Below are 20927 nucleotides of genomic sequence, written 5' to 3' on the forward strand. Positions count from 1 at the left end.
ATTATGATGCCTCTATAAATACCAGCAGCAGCTACCTCAAATATGAGGCAAAGTGTAACACCTGCCTTTCAGGAGTGAAGATTTCACATAAAGAAAAACGGCAAAGAGAAACTGGTCCTAAGATAGGAACATTTGTGATGCTATTGTTTCTAGTTTTAACAGAGTAGTAGTAGGAAAACAAAATTGACCATGTCTTAAGGAGATTGCAAGTGGTGACAAGACAGATTCTCCTCAGCTTGATTCAGAATCAGGACATAGTATTATAGGCCGTGTATTGTGTTGCCTTAAGATACATACAGCCAAGAATGTGAATTTATTTAAAGACAATTATGAAAAAACTTGGACAGAAGTGAAAAAAGACCTAGAGACATGGTCAAACTTGAAGCTTTCCTTGTTAGGTCGAATTGCAGTTATAAAAATGAATGTATTGCCAAGAATGTTGTTTTTGTTTCAAGCATTGCAGATAATGGATAAAATGGACTGTTTCAAGAAGTGGCAGAAAGATATATCTAAATTTGTCTGGCAGGGCAAGAAGCCCAGAATAAAATTTAAGATATTAACGGATTCAAAGGAAAGAGGGGGGTTTGCCCTGCCAGACTTTAAATTGTACTATGAAGCGGCAGCTTTCTGCTGGCTTAAAGAATGGCTGCTTCTTGAAAACACAGACATTTTGGATTTGGAAGGATTTAATAACATTTTTGGGTGGCATGCATATTTGTGGTATGACAAGGTTAAAGCGCATAAAAGTTTCAAAAACCATATTGTCAGAAAAGCACTGCTGAATGTCTGGGTTAGATATAAGGACTTGTTGGAAAATAAGACTCCAAGATGGTTATCACCAATGGAAGCTAAGGCAGTTAAAAAGCTAAATATGGAGTCGAAATGGCCAAGATATTGGGAAATCTTGGAAAAGGAAGGGGATAAACTGAGATTGCAGAGTTTCGAAAAACTAAAAGAGAAGGTGAGAGATTGGTTACATTACCATCAAATAAATGAAGTGTTTAAATTAGACAGAAAAATAGGTTTCCAGGTGGAAAAGTCAAAACTAGAGACTGAACTGTTAGAATCCAGCACTAAGAACTTGTCAAAAATGTATAATCTGCTGCTGAAATGGAACACACAAGATGAAACGGTCAAATCAACTATGATTACATGGGCTCAGGACATTGGTCATAACATCATGTTTGTTGACTGGGAAAAGTTGTGGACCACTGGGTTGAAGTTTACGGCGTGTAACGCCTTAAGAGAAACCATAATGAAAATGATTTATAGGTGGTACATAACCCCAGTCAAACTTGCAAAGATCTACCATTTGCCTGATAATAAATGTTGGAAATGTAAGGAAAAGGAAGGCACATTCTTTCACCTCTGGTGGACATGCCCGAAGATTAAGGCATTCTGGGAAATGATTTATAATGAACTGAAAAAGGTATTTAAATATACTTTCCCCAAGAAACCAGAGGCCTTTCTCTTGGGTATTGTCGGCCAGGGGGTGCTAAAGACAGATACAACCTTCTTTATGTATGCTACAACAGCAGCTAGAATACTCATCGCAAAGTACTGGAAGACACAGGATCTACCCACACTGGAAGAATGGCAGATGAAGGTGATGGACTATATGAGCCTGGCAGAGATGACGAGCAGAATCCGAGACCAGGGAAGAGAAGCGGCGGAAGAAGAATGGAAAAAGTTTAAGGACTATTTAAAGAAATATTATAAAATTGGAGACAGTTAGAATGATGTTGGACCAAAATAAATGGTTACTATTAGTAATGATTATGACAAAGAGAATAAGGGTGATTAGCATAAATTTATAATAAAATAAGGTAAGATTTCGCTGAAAAACTGTAAGAATTTGGAATACAGAAACGGGAAGTAAGAGGAGGTCGAGGAAGAAAGGTTTAGAAATTGGGTTATGAAGTGGTACGTGTTTTTTTTGTTTTATTATTGTTGAATGTTTGTTTATGTACGTCTTGTTTCTGTTATATAAAAAATTGTTTAATAAAAATATCTTAAAAAAAAAAAATAAGATACATACTTTTGTCTGAGCTCTGTACTCTTAATCACAGCTCAGTTCAAGCTACGACCAGAAAGGGAGGGGTACTTTAAGACTGAGGAGAGCTGTGGGCAGGGCAGGGGAAGTTCCAAAGGGCACAGAAAAAAAAGGACATGTGCAATCCTCAAGCCTGGGATTTCTGTCCCAGGTCACATAAAACATTATGTAAAGATGTTTCTGTGTTCTCACCTTAGCCTATATTTCCTTGACCTTTTCAATTTGAGTCTAGTCCCAAAGCTTTCCTCCCAGAAGGCTTTGTGCTAAATGCAAGTTAGATGAATGGCAGCCACCAAGCCACATCATTTCATAGTTCAACAACACTGTTAATTTCAAGATGAAAATCAGTGAAAGGAATTTCTGAAGCCTTCTCTGAAGCCTTTTCCCCAGCTGCTTCTTCAAGCTTATTTTGTGACTCCAGAGGAACTCAGTTACAGAAGGTTGCAGGGAGAAAAACAACAATGTCCCTTCTCACTCACTGCTGCTCTGCCCACTCACTACCTGGTGGGACCTACCATTTTACAACTATTTGTATTCCTGATTTCCTCTGGTCCGAGCCAGCATGGCCAATGGTCAGGGATGATGAGAACTATAGTCTAATAACATCAGAAGGACCACAAGTTCTTGTATATGCTCCAATCCCATACTCCTCTGGGTGTTTGCCGAATCTGCATTCATTTGTATGAGTTGTAATCCAAACTTTACACCACTGCCTGTAACGATTTATGGAGTGGTGGGGCCCCTCCCACATCTGTAGCTATTGGCCCAATGCTATCATACAACAGCTGTAAAATCAGCTTGGGATCCAACAGATCCCAGGCCTTCTTAGCCCCTCACCAGCCAACCCCCCCTCTCTCATTATATTTATTGCAAAACATACTACACAAACAGACAAAAACAATACCACAATGACAACTAAACATTAATTGACTACACATCATCTAACATCACACACGTTTTTGACTTCTGATTCACCTCATTGTGCTTTCTAAATATTCTTAAGCTATACACACTTCCCGTTATATCTATTACATATCAAGATTTTTTTTTACGTTTATAATTTTCTTTAATATTCAAGATTCAATCTATACCTGTCAGGAGATTTGCATTTTCACAATATTCTTTTAAATATTCTTTAAATATTACCCATTCTTTGCTCACTTTCTGATTTGAGTGTCCTCTTATTCTCCCAGTCATTTTCGCAAGTTCCAGGTATTCTATCATCTTCACCTGCCAGTCAAGCTTTGTAGGAATTACATCGCCTTTCCAACTGGAAATTAAATCGGCCACCCTCACTCTCACCTGTGTGTTTGGCAGGTGCAAGGGGGAGTGCTACATTGACTGGGTGGCAAGCACATCAGGGTGGCAGTGGGAGGCTGACTTAACTGGGATTAATGAAGGGCAAAGGGATGCTTCCACACAGCCTAGCACACATCCCTCAATCCCAGAACGAGGGGGTTCGGCTTGCTCCATAAGACACCTCTCCAGAGGTGGGATATTAAAACAGGATGTTTAGCACTGTTTTCATGCAATTAGGATTCACCAGCATCCAAGAGACTCCTTTTGATCCTCAAGGAGGCTGCCTGCGAATTTTGTATTTAGATTCCATTTTGAGCACCTCATTCTATAGTGCATTAGAGTTATCAGCATCATTGTTACTTATATAAAACATCGCTCTACGTTCTGGTGGAGAGGTGATTGACTGTCGGTAAGCAGCATTGTTCTGTGCACCATTAAATTAAGAGGCTGGCACCACTGCTCACCAGGGACTTAAGGGGCCGTGAGTTCCAGAGGCATGTATAGGGAAGAACATTTAGAAGACTCTGAGGATTAGTCTCTGCAGAGCCCTCACCACATGCATCAGTGGGCTTTAAAATGAGACACTTTGATGTCTCAGGAGGACCAGACAGGAAATTAACTTGTTTAATGAAGCGCAAGTTATATTGCCTTGGTTCTGTGTGGACTCCCATCCCCAGCAGGGATTCAAAAATAAATGCAGGAGGCAGATTCACGGATGACGTCAGTGATTCTCCAGGACTCTGACTCAGAGCAATGCGCACTCCCATCTGGCACATACGTTTCAAGAAGAGATTCCTACTTCGCCACCGTTCAGCTGGTTGTCAGCTTGAATCAGATAAAAGTATTTCTTTTGCTTAAATTAGTCATTTAAAATGTGGAGGGGTGTTTTTTTTTAGCTCACTCTTCATTGAAATCGCCCCCCCCCCAGTATCCTATCTGTTTCTTTCTTAATAAATTGTGCTAAAAACAATTGTACCCTACAAAGAAATCACAGGCATGGCATCCCTTCCCTTTGATTTTCCCCAGGACTCTTTGGGGAAGCCCTGACTGTTAAAGTGGTAGATGTGCTTTAACTGTATGGTGTGGATGTGACCTTTTGTCTCCTGAGATACGGGCAAAAGCAGGTCTGGGAAGACATGGCTGGGGTTACAGCGGAAAAGTGGTCAGTGAGCGGGGAAGGGTTATGTACAGGACACATACTTGTTTGCCATTTATCCTGCGTGTATTTCCACATCTCTCCTCCAGCACAGACATAGCAGATAACTTCCAGGAAGTCCTCAAGTATGGCATGAAGGCAACAGCTTCCCCTTATTATTTGTGCCACAGAAACCTGTATACAGAGGTATACTGCCTCTGTACATGGAGACCATCATGGCCAAGAAAGGTGGATAGACCTGTCTGCTATACCTTTGTCTAATTCATCTATTAAACCTATCTGGGCGTGGGGGCACCACACAGAATAAGTTCATCAACAGCTATTAGTCACAAGAGCTATATTGCCTCCAGTATCAGAGAAAGCAGGTTTCTGAATACTAGTTGCTGGGGATCATTGCACTTGTGTCCTTCTTGTGGGCTTCCCACGGGTATCTGGCTGCCTACTGAACAGACTAAATAGACCTTGGGTCTGAACCAACAAGACTCTTCTTATGCTATGTTTTTGTATCCTCTTGTAGCAAATTCCTTAAGCTAAGCATGAGTTGTGTGAAGAAGTACTTTGTTTTGTTTGCTCTGGTCCTATTGACAATCTGATATCAGTGGGCAGCTGGCGTCTAAAATTTTATTGGGATAAAAAATTCAGTCTATTCACTTTCTGCACACCATGCACAACCTCTATCACGATCCCCTTAGTTGTTATTTTTCTAAACTTAAAAATTCCCCAGATTCCTTTGGCCTTTTCTCACAGGGTTCTTTAACCCCTTGATCATTTTGCTTGCCTACTTTGCACCTTTTCTAGCTCTAGGATATATGTTTTTGGAGATCAGATAGCATAACAGTGTTCTTGAGGAGGTTGCAATATACACAAGTTTATAAAGAGGCATTGCAAGATTTGTTGTTTTTATTTTCAATCAATTTCTTAGTGATTTCTTTACATAGAATTTGTCTTGCTGCTGTTTCACACTGTTGATGCTTTCAGTGAGCTGTAAGAGATACCAAGAGGCAAGGCTAGTTCATAGCCCAAGTGACACATGTTAGGTATTACTGATTTAAATGGCTGCCCTATTCCCCACCAACTTCCTGCTGCAAGTTTTATATAACCTTCCGCAGTAGAGTATTGCAAACTGGCTCTCATAATCAATTGGTGTGCAATGCGGAATTTGCCACATAATGTCGCGGTCATATGATTGCTTCACCATCTGTCCCAAATCACAACTCAACTTATTTTTTACTACGCTCTAAGAATGTTACTGCACCACAGAGCAACAATTATTTTTATTATCGTGTAGGAGTACTAGTCGTGGTAGTAGTAGTTTAGGAATATTTTTAACCTGTCCCTCATTGACAAGCCATCCCATGGTGGGTGTATAATAAAACTATTTAAAAAGTAAAAGAGTGTCACCAAAATATCATAAAGGAAAGTCTGATAAAAACCAATAGCAACCATAGCAGCTATAAAACAGCAATAGTAACACAATTGGAAAAGAACACTGTATTCTTGCCCAGAAAATACCTATGTGAATAGATGGGTTTTCTGTTGGTGATTGAAACTCATGAGAGTCAGCAGCAGCAGCCATACATCAAAGGACAGGGTGTTCCATAATAGGGGTGCCAAAATTGTGAAGTTCCTTTCCCGGGTAGCTGCACAGCAGATCATATTTGGGAGATATTGGTTGATATTGGGAGAGTGGGGCAGGAGCTGACTCTTCAAGTATTTCAGTCCCAAATTGTATGGGGCCTTACAATTCATCACAAACACCTTGAGTTTGGTTCGGCCACATATTGACAGCCAATGCCACTCTTTCAGGTGTTAAGTGGTGGTGCTCCTAGGTTGATCAACCCATTACATTTTGTACGAGCTGCAACTTCCAGACTTGAAACAGGCTGAAATATTATGTCCTATGGTAAATTGGTCATACAACTGTCTCACCAAATACCAGACGGTGTGCACAGACCCATTCAAACCTTGCTCAACACACTATTTTCTGAATTGGTCTTGAGTTGAGAGACAAAGAACAAGTGAAATAAAGCTGAACCACAATTATTATTTAGTAAGCTATGTAATGAGGTAGTGGAGATGGAGCCAAAACTGGGTTCTCAATTTTTGCCCCCCACAAATGGGATGTCATTGCTCCTGCTTGTCAAGGGCAGGTCACATTGCAGAAGACTTCAGGGACCCCACACTGCAGTCACCTTCCGTGCAATCCTTTCTTGACAATTGCTTTGCCAAGAGCAAAGGGTCGAGCCACACTATTCATAGTGCTGCATATTAGCTGCAACAGCCATTTTATAGATGACAATATGCATCTCAAGACCGCTGTGCCATCTTGCTAGGTGTGGATTGTGTGTACAGAATATCCCCTTTAACTTATTGGCCTCTTGGCTACTTTTAAGGATGCGGTCTGCCAAGCAATGCCCAGCAGAGGTCCCCCACTGCTATCTATTTTTAGAAAAAATGTGACCTCCCCCACACCTGCCCCCATTTCACTGTGAAGAAGAACCCTTCCAAAAATCCATTGCAGCCTTAGAAGTGCCTTTGCCATTGTTCATGTGATGGGGAGGCTAAGGAGAGCAAGTTGTGCTGGCTTCATAGTGAGTGAAAAATATTTTTCCGAATTTGCTTGTTCATTTGCAGATGGGCCTGTGTCGCTTGCCTTTGATAAAGAGTCCCGAGGAATTTTAAGTTCTAATTAAAAATAACTAGCCTTTTTAAATATTAAAACTTGATTATTTACTGACTGTTCCCATTTCATTCCTCTCGCTGCAATAATGTTCTTCAAACAGCAATTAAATATGAGGAAACTTTATCACCATGGCAAAGGGAAGGCAGTATTGCTTTGAAAGCAAGCTCCATTGTAAGCACACTTGCTATATGGAGGGGGTGGCGAGACTCTTGATGCAGGCATTCTCCAAGAGCACGCATTCTAAGTCTTCCCCAATCAGGTGCCCTCCATATGTTTCACTCCCATCCACTCTGTACTTGCTAGGAGTCATGGGATTTAAAGTCCAAAACATCTGGAGGGCACCCGGTTGGGAACAGCTGTTCTAAATTAGGAAAGGCCAGTTCTTTCATGGAAAATTTTCTGCACAGCCTGAGCTAAATTGGAAAGAAAGGTCTATTAGCTCCTCTTTAACCCCACTGGGCTACGGGAAAAAGTCTGCTGCCATTTATCTTTAATTTGGCTTCCTATGATGGGGAGGAAAGGGCTGTAAAGTAGTTATAGGAAAACGATACAAAAAGACCAAGTCTATACCCATCCCTGTTTTGTCAACACTAACATCACTTCTGAAGTTGCATTCCTAGATTTCCCCAGCTTCTTTTCAGGCAGCCTTTCCTCCTGCCTAATGAGTTTGCGAGAAGTGGGAATAGAGAGAAAAAATAAGAATTGTAAAGGGATCACAAGGATAATCTCGTCCAATCCCTTGTAATGCAGGAATCTTTTGCAAAATGTCGGGCTTGAACTCCCAACCCTGTGATTAAGAGTCTCATGCTCAACTCTTTTAAACTATTGTTTTGGCAAATAAAGTTGAGGACGATAGAAATCCATGTGCTTTTGAGGATGGGACTTGACTCTGTCACGTGTTTTGTAAATATATTATTCTTTGTGTTTAATTGGTCTGGCTTTTCTAAACAAAGCAAACTGAGTGGCTCAGACATGTGGACTCTCAATAAAGAGGTGATCCAATGTGAGCAAAGCTTGATGGGGTCGGAATCACCAAATTCTGTGTGTAAATCTGTTTGAAATGGATTCCTCCTCTATCTCTAGTCAGAGTGGCTGGAGTAACTGTACTAGAAGTGGAAGTTAACTAGGGATGAGGGAGAAATCTACTCAATTTGCACTTCCCGAAACAATACACAAACTGAATGACAAGCATCCTTTGAAATTTGCACTTTTCCAGATTTTGCACTGCCATTCACCAGTAAAAATTCTGTACAAAAATGCACACATTGGTGAAAGTAAAACACAAAAATGCATTATATTAGAGGGAAATGCTTTGAAGAAATGTGTCTATTAGGAACGTTGCATACCAAAAATGTTTATATTAGAATAAATTTGCATTAAAATGTTCATACAGTTCCATGAGGGCTTTAAAAAAAAATAGCAGACTGAGGTGGAAATGTGGAGAAATAAATTTAAGATTGTAAAAATGAAAAGTTGAAGAAAAACTGAAATTGGCAGATTCACTGCTCCCCACAAGCAGAAATCTGAGAGGAGGAGGGTAAATTCCATGAGGCACTGAATGAAGGAGAATAAGCAAAGAGTCATGTGCATAAAGGCCATAAGGAAAGTTGGGGGCTGAGAAAAAGTTGGGGAAGGCAGTAAGGGGCAAGAGAAAGGATGGGGAAATATGGCCTATGACCATATCTTAGGAAGGTAAACTTAGGAATGGAGACTTGGAGTAGGCAGAGGTCCAAGTCTTGATTAAAGGGTCAGAGAGACAACAGGAAGCAAAGGTAAAAGGGAGCTGCTGGAAGAAAAGCAGAGGAACAGAAGCTGAAGAACCATAGATGAGATGGAGGAATGGGACAACGAGAAATCCAGAAGCATGAGCTTCTGAAAATAGGTGCAGTTCTTGTAAGAAAAGGAGGCCTCCCCTCTTTGCAGGTTGTGGCTACATCCTAGTGAGCAAGTGGCATTGTGTATTGTGGGCAGGAATTTCACATATTGCTTTAAAATAGCTATGGAAATAGCCTTCTAAAGGGTGCAACCTACCTTGCTCCTGATTAAACACCTCTGAAATATTATTCTTGTACAGCTTCCATTCAACTCATCGGAAGCATTTTTGGCCTCTTGAAGATAAAAACTAACGGTCAGTCATTCATTAATTCATTTGGTGGTTTATTTGTATGCTGCTTTCCCACAAGATGGTGGACAGAGCAGCTGAACAACAAGAAACATAACAGGTCTGCGTAATCGACATAGAATTCTACACACTAATTGTTCTAGCGCAGAAATGTATTTTTTCTTGTGTGTCGAAATACTGCATGTAATTGCATTGGACTGTACTATTATTTCATGTAATATTCATTCTCCTCCTTCACCCTCACTGCCCCTTCGACTTCACCGTGATCCCACCCCGATGTTTTATTTCTACCACCTCTTCGGAATGCTCTCATCCTCCTTCCCCTAGGTTAATTTTCACTTTTCTTGCACTTCCTGTTCCCTCCTTTCTCCGTAGCTCCCTCCACAGTTCCCATCATGCACCAGGTAAGTGCCAGCATGAGGAGCATCACACTGTCATGGCCTCAGCCGGAACAGCCCAATGGCATCATCCTGGACTATGAGATCCGTTACTATGAGAAGGTGAGCCGGATCTGCATCCCCGAGATTAGCAGCACTATGGGCGCAAGACCATCCACCGTAAGCCTGAATGTGTTTGAGGAAGGGGAGTTGGGATGGGCTATTATTGATTTCGGAGTCTGGTGTTGTTTTTTCATGTTGTGGAATGTGAAGTATTGGCTTGATTCAAAGCCTAGTTGAAGTCAATGGGGAGATGCTCTGTGACAGCTGTGAGATTATTGAAGCAGGCTCTTTCCTCAGTGTTAATATTTCTGGAAAACCTATATCAGATTTGTAGCCCAAACATTCAACATTTGAGGTGGGCAGGATGGGGTTAGCTGTCCTTCATACTGACCTTCCCTAGAATGAATTTGTATAACTTCTCTACATTCCAGCATTTTAATGCAAAACTACTTAATTTGCACTTTCTAAGACAACACACAAAGCAACATTCAGGAATCCATTGGCACGCACACTTCTCCAAATTTTGTGATTCAGATCTCCAGCCAAGAAATGTGTCCCAAAATGTGTATATTGGGGATAATTGTATATTAAAATGCATATTTAAAAGTAAAAAAAAAATGACAAATCACTAATTCAGGCAGAAACGTGGAGAACGGAATTTCAGATTGGGGGGAAAATGTATGAGAAACTAAAATAGACAGATTCACTTAGCTGCAATTGGTTCTAATCATATTGTCAGTACAAACTACATACAACACTCCCACCTGTGGACTATCTCCTTACAGGCTTTGTACCACCGGCCTGCAAAGAGTTCACGGGACACAGTTGCTTTAGTACATTATTTCACAGCTTACTAGGAACTTCTCCATGTCCAATCTTTACATTCTCACTATGGCTCCAGTCCTACCCACATTAAATCAAATGTACCCCGCTTAGCTCAGCTTCTGTTGCCTGTTGCTTGCCTGAACCATAAAGCAGCAGCAGAGAAGGAATTCCTGTCCCAAGCGTCACTAAACCGTTCAGCCCCACTGCTGCAGAAAATCTTGAAAATAATAGTTAACTGAAAGCAGGGACTCCCCGTTGATTTCTGCTTGCTTGCTGTGTACACTTGTTTCATTGCCTCATGTTATTGAAATATCATTGTTTCAAGTGACTAATAGCTTGCTAGGAGTGACAGTCTGCACACTGAGCTAGACTTGGTGATGTATAGTGAGTGCTTTGCCAACTCTGTGCCACTCTCCTGTGCCTGTATTATCCTCCTGAAGTCCTCTGCCTCTCAAGCCCCTCATATCCCAGAGATGACTCTTGTTTTATTACCTTGTAAAAGTTGGATAGATGTAACCCAGCACAGATTGCTGCAGATTGGACTAAGAACCTTCTCTGCCCATGAGTCCCTGAGGTACAGTGAATGATATCAAATGCCAGATTGTCAGGAAGCACTTGTCAATTGTGGTGCTACTGTACAGACCATGCATGGTATTGTTTATGAGTGCAGGTCTACCTGAAATGGGAGGTGGCGGCAGCTTTGGACCTCAACAAGTTCCCATGTTTGTATTAGACCCTCCTGCCTAAGTATCTGACTGCTCAGAGGGAAGTGAAGTAGTCCAGAAGAAAAAGGGAGACAGGGCAAATGAGTTTCATGATTTGGATTCAAAACAGAGGATATGCTATAGCTACATAGGGTCTTGATAATTGAGTGTCAAGCTGAACACAGGGTGGTCAGATGAAAAAGAGGACATGCAGCTGCACTTTTCGCATCAACTACACCTGCTGAAATTCCCTCTTCTACACAACTATTAAAGTGCCAGAGACTTGTCCTTTTTTTTTCATCTCACCACCCTAAGCAAATTGGAATTGGACACCAGGGAGTCCCAAATTCAAGCACTGGGCACTATGGTAGCCTTGGGCAACTTACTGATTTTCACCTTCAGTTTTCTATCTGTCAAATGAATATCTGGGAAGTGAAGTGTAAGAAATAGCATATGACAATCTCCAGGCCACAAAATTGGATAGAGTTGCATTTTTTCTTCAGGCCCCATTGTCACAGAGACAATGGATAGTGATGGCTCTCTGTGCCTGATGCACACTTCACAGACCAACCCAGTGTGTGAGTACATTGGAGTGGGCTGTTAAACTGGAATCTCATCTACACCATCCCACGCACACCACAGCAGAGCTGGGGCAAAAAAGCAGGGACTGGAATGAGAATTTGATGAAATGCTAACACTGTGTTTTTGAGTCACAAGTTTTCAGCAAGGCTTGATAAAAGCCTAACAGCCAAATCATATATTATAGCATCATATCTTATATTATAGGTCATGCCACCACTTTTGAGAGAGGAAAAACACGGAGTCCAGCGATTTAATAGAAAGATATTTAGGATACAACAGTTGTGTTTGAATTCTGATATTCAATTTTTATTCCAAATCTCCTATTTTAGTTATCATATATCAACAGGAGTCACAGACTTTCATTTGCACGTACCTGTCAAATTGCTCAGAAATACAATGTTTGATGCAGTGTGTGCACTGCGTAGTCTATAAAGGGTTGAGTTTGAGGAGGGATGTTCTGTGTTTGATTGTTGATGGTTGTTTTGCATATACAAGTTACCACTTCATATTTATATTCCTGCAAGTGAGGAACATGCATGTGTAAATTCAGCTGCAATCGCTGCCCATTTGGGAGAGATGGCAGGCTAGCTAGATTAAGTACTGTATAAGTAAAGGTACCCCTGCCTATACAGGCCAGTCGTGACCGACTCTGGGGTTGCGCTCCCATCTCACTTAAGAGGCCGGGGGCCAGCGCTGTCCGAGGACACTTCCGGGTCACTGTACTGTATAGTGGGTACTAAGAATGGAAAGCCTCTCCAACTTTTTGTACAATAAATATTACCCATATTTTTACCCAGCAAATCACCTTCACGCCAAGTTGCACAGTGAAAATGCATTCACTGTGCAGTATATTGTACCTTTCCGAAGAAGTAGGGAATTTGGTTACATCAGTAGCAAACGGTGTGGTGTGGCGCTGCCATTTGCCTGGTCTCTGTCACAGCACTGCTGTTTACTGGGAGGTAGCGAAGGGGAGTCCAGGTGGTACTGAAGTTGGCACAGTAGAAATGCACCCACACAGTCAATCTGGGGCTCCTGCCAGTGTGCTTGCATTGTGGCCACCTCCCTCCTCCACCTCCCAAGAAGTAGCAGTGATGCCACTGACCAGAGGTCAAGTGAGTGGTGCTGCCCCACCACACTGTCCACTACTGGATTGCCCAACTGTTGCAGGTACCTCTTTGCAGGTACCTCTTTTGTGATAGAATCAGTGATCTGTGCTGTAACTCACTCCCCTATAAGCCTTCACTATTTAGTGAGGTCTGTTTGTTTGTTTGTTTGTCTGTTTGTTTTAAAAGTCTGTGAACCCCCTACACATACAGATACAGTGGTACCTTGGGTTACGAACTTAATTCATTCCAGAGGTCCGTTCTTAACCCAAAACCATTCTTAACGTGAGGTGCGCTTTTGCTAATGGGGCTTCTTGCTGCCGCCACACCCCGGGCGTACAATTTCCATTCTCATCCTGGGGCAAAGTTCACAACCCGAGGTACTACTTCTGGGTTAGCGGAGTTTGTAACCCGAAGTGTTCGTAACCCGAGGTACCACTGTATGTTCATTTCATCATTTTTTAATGGAGTGAATGGAGTGAATCTGCCTTTTTGATTACGTGTAAATGGTGCATCACACCATTGTTATTGAAAAGGGGTCAGTGGAAGTCAGTATGTAGCTGTGATTACAAAACAGTCATCAACATCATCAGCCCACTGCTTTCCATGCACCGGGCCTAACAGGAAGCTTGCCAAATGTCAGTGGTTTCATGTTCTTCCTTGGCCCTGTTGAGGGAGAAATACAAGGAAGATGTTTGATGTTGCCTTTTGTTGCCATCTTAACTTTAAGAAGCCGTTGGCACAAAAGTACACCTTGGAAATAAGATCCCCAAAATATAACTTTTACTCATATGTTTCTCTTTTCTATTTGCTGTTCCCTGAAGGACCACAATGAGTACAATTCCTCCATGGCGAAGAGCCAGACCAACACGGCACGGATTGATGGGCTGCGACCAGGGATGGTGTATGTGGTACAGGTTCGGGCTCGGACAGTGGCTGGCTATGGGAAATACAGTGGAAAAATGTGCTTCCAAACCTTAACGGACGGTAAGTGTAACAAAAAAAGGAGGGGGGAGGAGGGAGGGAACGGAGAAAGGAACAGAGGGAAGGAGGTTGCACTCTGTCGAGCCTCTAAGCTATAATTGGATTAAATCAACTTGTCTCTCCAAACCCTTGCCTCCCAGTGGGGCAGTGTGGAGAGAGACTGGTGATTTAGAGAGATGTTTGATTAATTGCCAGCTGGAGGATTAATCTGACTGAAATCTCTTATCTCTGTTTTTGCCCTGACCATGTAAGTGATTCCCCGCCCAACTGCATATGAATAGGTTTTCAGTGTTTGCATGCAAGCTAGGGAGGGATCAGATTGGCCTCTGATGGTCAGAGTAGTGGCCCAGTATTCTGTATCCAGCAGTGGGTAGTATTCAGCATAATATAGGATTTATACATGAGTGTGGTGTGGTGTGCTATCCCTCATTGTTCACACCCAACATGTAAATCTGCAGTTCTAGGAAATAAGCACCTGTGGTGGTATAATAAAATTAGATTTTGTTTGAAGTTATAGGAAGTTGAGAAATAAACTGAATGTAAACATTCAGAGCCTGACTGTATTGCCATTATCCTTTGATTGTATAACACTGCACCACCTTCCAAGGTCTAACTGCAGCAGTCACAAGTTCATTTTTGGATTTCAGAAGAAACGGAGACAGGCCCGTGTACATTAGTTTAAGGTTGGTAGATTAAATCTGTTTACTTAAGCATGATAGCCCAACACTCTACCAACAAGCAGCCAATTAAAAGTGTATAAAAGAGAGTATACATATGCACTCCTGAATTTACTCTGGTGGCCAGTCCTTTCTCTCTCTGCACTAGAGAATGTATGGGACCTTCCTCCAAAAAGCAGGCCTAGAAAAAGTCCAGAAGAAATTGTGCATAATTGGAAGAACTCTGTGACAAAGATTAGCTCTCCAAGTGTAGGCAAAGTATCTTCCTTGGCACTCACCACCACTGGAATCAGACCAGAGGCATCATCTTTCTCTACCACTGAGGGTTTTCTGTATATGTTGTGTCAAACATGGCCACTACTTTGGCCCCAATAGCCTGCAAGAATTACCATGCTGGGATTTTGAAACTTAGACTTGCTTTCTCTAGAATGAACTGTAAACAGATAAGCTCATGACCACAGCCTTGTGCAGGTATGACACATAAACAGGAAACTAACCCAATCAGGAGGCATGGGGCAGGCCCCACCCACAATGTCCCCATATGTGCCAGCCCTACCTCTCTGTTTCTGTGCTGAGCAGGGAAGAACTGAAGAGGATTATCCACCTTGCAGTCATTTGAATGCAAATAGAACCCTCCACATGATTAGGAACTGTGATAAAGTTCTATGGTCCTGTTTTCTATTATTACCATACTAAATATGTATTAGTGTTCAAGATTTGTCTACAATTGACAGCCACTCTCAGTTCATCAGGATTAAAGCATCTCACATAGTTATTCACTAGGAATGGGTTGGCCATTGCATTTTTAAAGTGTACATCCGAAGTATGTACTAAAACTGTAATCTGTTAGGGAGACAAATTGGTTTGAAAGATATACACACTGACATGAAGGGTGTTGACATGTGTCACTGAACCAGCAATTCACTGCTGTATATACACAGCTTAAAGACACATGTGATTCCCATAGTGCGTCAAGCACAAAAGTCTTGACTGTATCATAATTTCTATATCTGTAGAAGTGGACAAGGTTCAGTTTTACATGTGCACAATTAATTTTCTCAGAACGTAAAGACTGAAAAACCAACATGTTTGGTTAATTATATTTTGAAGAATTGTTCAAGTTCTAGCTCAAACTTCAGGGGAGACACATATATATGATGCCGGGTTAGACAAATCTTACTTTGCTTGTAACAAAATATATTCTTTTCAGTAATATATTCTCAGCATAGCTAATGATCAGCAAGCAATCCCCCCCCATTCAGGTGGCTGCCTCCATGGAGCACTTTTAAGAGGTTCTTTCAAAGTCTAGCAAAGTCACTTTTGCTACAAATGCCTCCTTGTCTAGTGTCCAGAAGTTTTAATTGAGGAAGGGTATGGGGAGCACATACACACAGCACATAACTGATGGACATTTTAAAAAATGATTTTCTCCAATACTTACAATTAGGCAGACAAGGAGAATGCTGTGTCTGAAATAGAAGCAGCTAATTGAAATACAGCAAGAATGGATATTGTATGTTATTAAATAATAATTGATTGTTAAATGAGATTTTGCACAGGATTTAAGCATCAAGCAGGAGATAAAACAGGTTACCAGTAATTAGCTGCAAAACGAGAGGAAGAAAATTAAAAGGAAGTGTGAAATATTTCCATTTGTGTGAATTCATTCTAAGCTGATAGGACTTAGAGACAGAATTATCAGAAGATGAACAATAATTTTAATAAAAATAAAAATGTTAATTGATGTGGAGGTCCATTGTGGTAAGGACTGAACAAATACAGAGTTCTTCCTATCTGATCAACTTATTAAGAAAGCCAGAAGGCATTTCAAAGGGTATCATTTCCCTGGATTAGGTTCTGGGTTGCAGGGCAAACATAAGCCAAAGTTTGCATGTTCTGATGCAATGGTAAACTAAGTAATGTAATGGTAAACTAAGGTTTGCAAAACAACAACAACCAAAAAGTAATTGGGTTTTTTGAGTCTGCAAGGGAAGTATGGAGATGGAAGAAAAAATATAAATGTCTAAGGCTCCCTCCAGGCTTTTCCTTGTAGTATGAAAAATGATTTGGTGTTCCATGTGAACTGAGCCATTATTAAGTGCTTGTCTTCCATAGCCCTCAACACTCAATTTGCCAAACTGTAGAGTTCAGGATCTGAGAGCCCTTCTAATATAGAATTGGCAAAAGATGGCTCTTTCCAGTTAGCATTGTTACAATCCCTGTCATGCATGGGATTCCAGGAGTCTTCAACCAGGATCTGTGCTTCTTTGGATCACCTATGTAACCCATCCTGAATTCCTGGTAGAAATGGTGGCATACAAAGGTGGTAAATAAATAATAGAGATTTGCTATTAGCAGCAAAGGCTGTATGAGCAGGCAAAAATGTTACAAATGTCTTTTCTTTTCCAGATGACTACAAGTCAGAACTGAGAGAACAACTGCCATTGATTGCCGGGTCTGCAGCAGCAGGGGTCGTCTTTATTGTCTCCTTAGTGGCTATTTCAATTGTTTGCAGCAGGTACCATTTGCCACATTATAAATTTTGCTTTCATTCCAAGGCTGAATCTTCCTGAAGGAGATTGTGGAAACACACACATTTACTGCAGGGCAGCGCTGGATAATGGAATCAAGGAGCTAACAATTGATCTGTAATGGTTACATAAGAAGCGCGGTGTAGGTGCTAATGGATATTTGGTTTGCGTAGCTTAAGCACACCTTCTTTTTTAAAGGGGCGAATGTTCTATTGCTAAGACACGCTTGCACACGGGGCAGAATCTCGCATGTATTCTCTTACAAAGGGTGCCAGATTTAAACAACAACAGCACGCGCTACGTCAGTCTCTGCATTTAATGGCACTTTCCCCGAGAAAGCTCCTTTCCAAATGCCTGTTGCTTTCCATTACTGGTCCTGAGCTTGATGCACACAGGCCTACCAAAATACACTCTTCCTGAGGAGTTTCTGGTAGAAAACTCAATTTGCGGTTTGCAGGGCCAGCTCTGACTATTAGGGAGGTTGCCTCTGGTGACAGATGCCGGGTGATGGGGACTGGCGATGAGGTGTTGGAGGACAGAGCTGTGTCCCCAAAGCTGTCCTACTGCTCTCAGGTGCTGTGGGGAATGCTGCAGTGTCACCAATGTTGAAGTAAGATTCAACTGTCTATCTGGTCACGCACATGGAAAGGATAGGGTGCAATTTTGTCCCTTGCCTCAGGCAGCTCCAGTCCTTGAGCCAGTCCTCATATGTTAATTCCATATTTGGCCACAAAGGTGCAGTGAATAAGGACAAACTGGTCTGTCTTTACAGCCTTGGGCACTGATTGAACGGCATCTTCTTTTTCATTTTCCTAGGAAGCGAGCTTACAGCAAAGAGGCAGTATACAGTGATAAGTTGCAACACTACAGCACTGGTCGAGGTGAGTAGCAGGAGAAGCCAGGAAAGTTCGGACAGCTCCATGTAACTGTTTTTCATTGGGGCAGGGTTGAGAAATGTCAATTAGATTGATTTGTTTTCTAAATTTATGCACCACCTTTTGATAATAAAAGTTATCCCAAGGCAGTTTACTACCTTATATATCAAAATTCAACAACAAAATGCATTTTTAAAAAATAAATAAATAAATACCTATACTTTAAAGGCATCTTTAAGCATTGTGGTCTAACTTGGAAGTAAGATAAAGTGAAAGGAATGCCAAGAGAGATGGACAGTACTGAGATAACTAAGGAGGGGAGCAGGGATCATTTCAAGGAATATATTGGCAGAGAACTTAAAGCGAGAACAAGCGTTTTCATGGAAGATGTTTAAGCTTGTATGAAAGTGGGGATTTTCTCAGGAGATACTCTGCAGAGCAAATTTTTAAAAAGGCAGCAAGGAAACAGGGAGAATGTAAGGCTTCAAAAAGCTCTGGAGGAAATCCTCAGCCTTTGTGCCTCCTGGCTTTTGTTTAGTCAGATGTTGAAACAGGTTCTGCCATTATTTTTTACAAATGCGTGTTTTAGGAAAAATGAGAAGCTGAGATGTATGCAGCACTTGCTTGTCAGCCAGTTACTTGTAGTATGCGCTTGTCATCAGCCCTTTTACACATGAGTCCTAGGAGAGAGGCCTACACACAGACCTTGGCTCAGCAGAAATGGGAGTTTGTCACAGATTACTGTAAAGAGCAACTGCCTTTTTGCTTGCTATAGTTAGATTGATGAGCAAAGGCAAGGTCTTGGAGGGAATCGATAAACAAACACTCCCCCCCCCCCCAATTCTATAAAGTGCCTGGTTTTTCCAACTTCCTCCTTTTGAAATGCATAGATTGATTAGTCACAGTGAAATATAGGCATATGGCTTTTCATCAGCTGTTTAGTAAACAGATCATATCCAGATCCTTCCCAGAATGCAAACGGAGCTCTCCTGAAAGGCAGCAAATGAGCCTTTATAACCTGTATTAGGAAAGTTAATAGGATAATAAAATAGTAAGGCGGCAATCTTGGCCAGTGAGTAATCACTGTCCATCGACACTTCTCCGCCCGCACCTACACATACTTTACGTGCTTGCTATGCATGCAGAACCAGCTGCAAACAATTATATTCGACAGTTCCCAGGTGTTTCAGGGGAAATCTCCAACACAAATGCACACAGCTCTTTAGGGCTCTTCAGATTACAGCCAGCAGCAATACCTATGTAAACCACAGCCAAAGCAGGAAATGAGATAGGGGGAAGAAAACCAAATTGGGAGCAGCTAAAATCCAATTTGCACTTTAGGAGAGAAGCCTCCCAGACTTTCTCTTTCTTTAAAAGGAAAATGTGAGCCTAAATTCTTGGGGAGAATGTACTCATTATAATTCAAATGGACGGATCATGAACATGCAGCCATGGAATTAAAGATTAACCAAGAGCGTACTGCAAAAGGTGGAATTAAGGTTTCCTGCTAAATTTGTAGTTGCTCTTGTACTTCCTGACCTTCAGATGCTTTGTTGTATATCCCTGAGATTTTCTTAATTTTAACTTTTGGACAAAATGTCTCTGGATCACTTCTTATCCTTAAGGGAAGATAATTAAGCTGAAAACAGAGGCCAAGAGAGCTCAGTGCTGGAGCCTAATAGGTTTAAATAATTTTAAAGCTATTTAATGAGACCAATGTGAATATGGATGATGGGATCCTTTGCACAGAAAGTTTCTAAGTTCGGCAACAGTGAATCAGGATAAAGTAACTATCCATATTTTTCCGCTAATGTGTAATACCCCTTAAAGAAACGTGTGATCAGATTACCTAAAATGTTTACTTCAGTACAAAATATATATCAGTATACTAGACTATACAGAAGATTGTGAAAACTGCCAAAAAAGCATAACTCAAAAAACATAAATATAAAGTTACACTATTATATCAACTTTCTAACTAACATGCTGGTATATCTGAAATTACTGAGCACAAATAGCATTTATCGGCCACAACTGAATTTATTTTTTTTACTAAGGGACAATATATGTTATATAAATACCTGTAGGCTACTTATGCTAATAAATCGATATACCTATAAATGTAAATATGAGAGTGTTTGGAACTTAGCTCTGAGAGTCTGACATCTTCGAGGTTTCCATTTATAGAACAGTGACCCTTAGAGCTGGTGGGGGAAAGAAAATATAGATGTGGAACATGTGGCCTCCCCAAAAGTTGTTGGACTCCCATCAACACCCAGTTGCAAGATAATCTAAAAATTACAGCTCTGTACAAATTGCCTCTCAAAATTCTCCACCATATTTGTGGGCAGAGAAATTATGGGGAGAGGAATTCACTTAATTTCTCCAGGAGATGAGAAATTTTTCCAAAAGTCATTCTAGGGCATTGTGGGAGGGGGATGGATACTGCCCCCCACCAAAAATGGTGGAGAAATTTCTGCAAAGTGGTCTTCTTTTTCTAGATAGGTGAGACCAAGAAAAATCTCAGAAATTTCCTGATAAAACCCAAGTCTAAGAAATTTTACTTCCTTTCTACAGAAAACCCTACTTACCCTGTTTTGGGCTCTTTGGAGGAAGTATGGAACACACATACCATTCCAAATAAATAAATGTGAGGCCAGTACTTCTAGAAAATTATTCAAAGTACACATATATATGATGCTAGAAAGACATGGATTTCTGGCTTATTTCTATGTGCATTTTTGAATGTGAGTAGGAATGTGTAATGTTGGAGAAGTGGGCTTAGGTTTGGACCACATTTCCTGAGATTGATGGTGGCCCTGAGATGTAGATGAATAGAAAAAAGTTGACCCCGCGCTTGAGCAGATTGCCCTTCCTGTCTTAGTGTTGTTTT

The 20927-nt window shown here is 41.2% G+C and overlaps 1 protein-coding gene across 12 annotated transcripts in view; it reads left to right on the forward strand.

The window, feature by feature from the left end:
• Positions 1 to 20927, forward strand: part of EPHB1 (EPH receptor B1) — a 344720-nt gene that overhangs the window by 276022 nt on the left and 47771 nt on the right. For 10 of the 12 annotated variants that reach the window (XR_014548751.1, XR_014548752.1, XR_014548754.1 and 7 more), the window contains 4 exons: positions 9689 to 9870; positions 13792 to 13954; positions 17038 to 17146; positions 17976 to 18040. Coding sequence is in view for 5 of the 12 variants with exons in the window: in XM_083616247.1 (XP_083472373.1) it covers positions 9689 to 9870; positions 13792 to 13954; positions 17038 to 17146; positions 17976 to 18040 (519 nt within the window). In the remaining 7 variants the exon portion in view is untranslated. The remainder of the gene's footprint in view (positions 1 to 9688; positions 9871 to 13791; positions 13955 to 17037; positions 17147 to 17975; positions 18041 to 20927) is intronic. The other 2 variants (XR_014548753.1, XM_083616246.1) reach the window with 1 other exon arrangement.

This window comes from Podarcis filfolensis (assembly GCF_964270895.1).
Source record: "Podarcis filfolensis genome assembly, chromosome: 5".
Lineage (NCBI taxonomy): Eukaryota > Metazoa > Chordata > Lepidosauria > Squamata > Lacertidae > Podarcis > Podarcis filfolensis.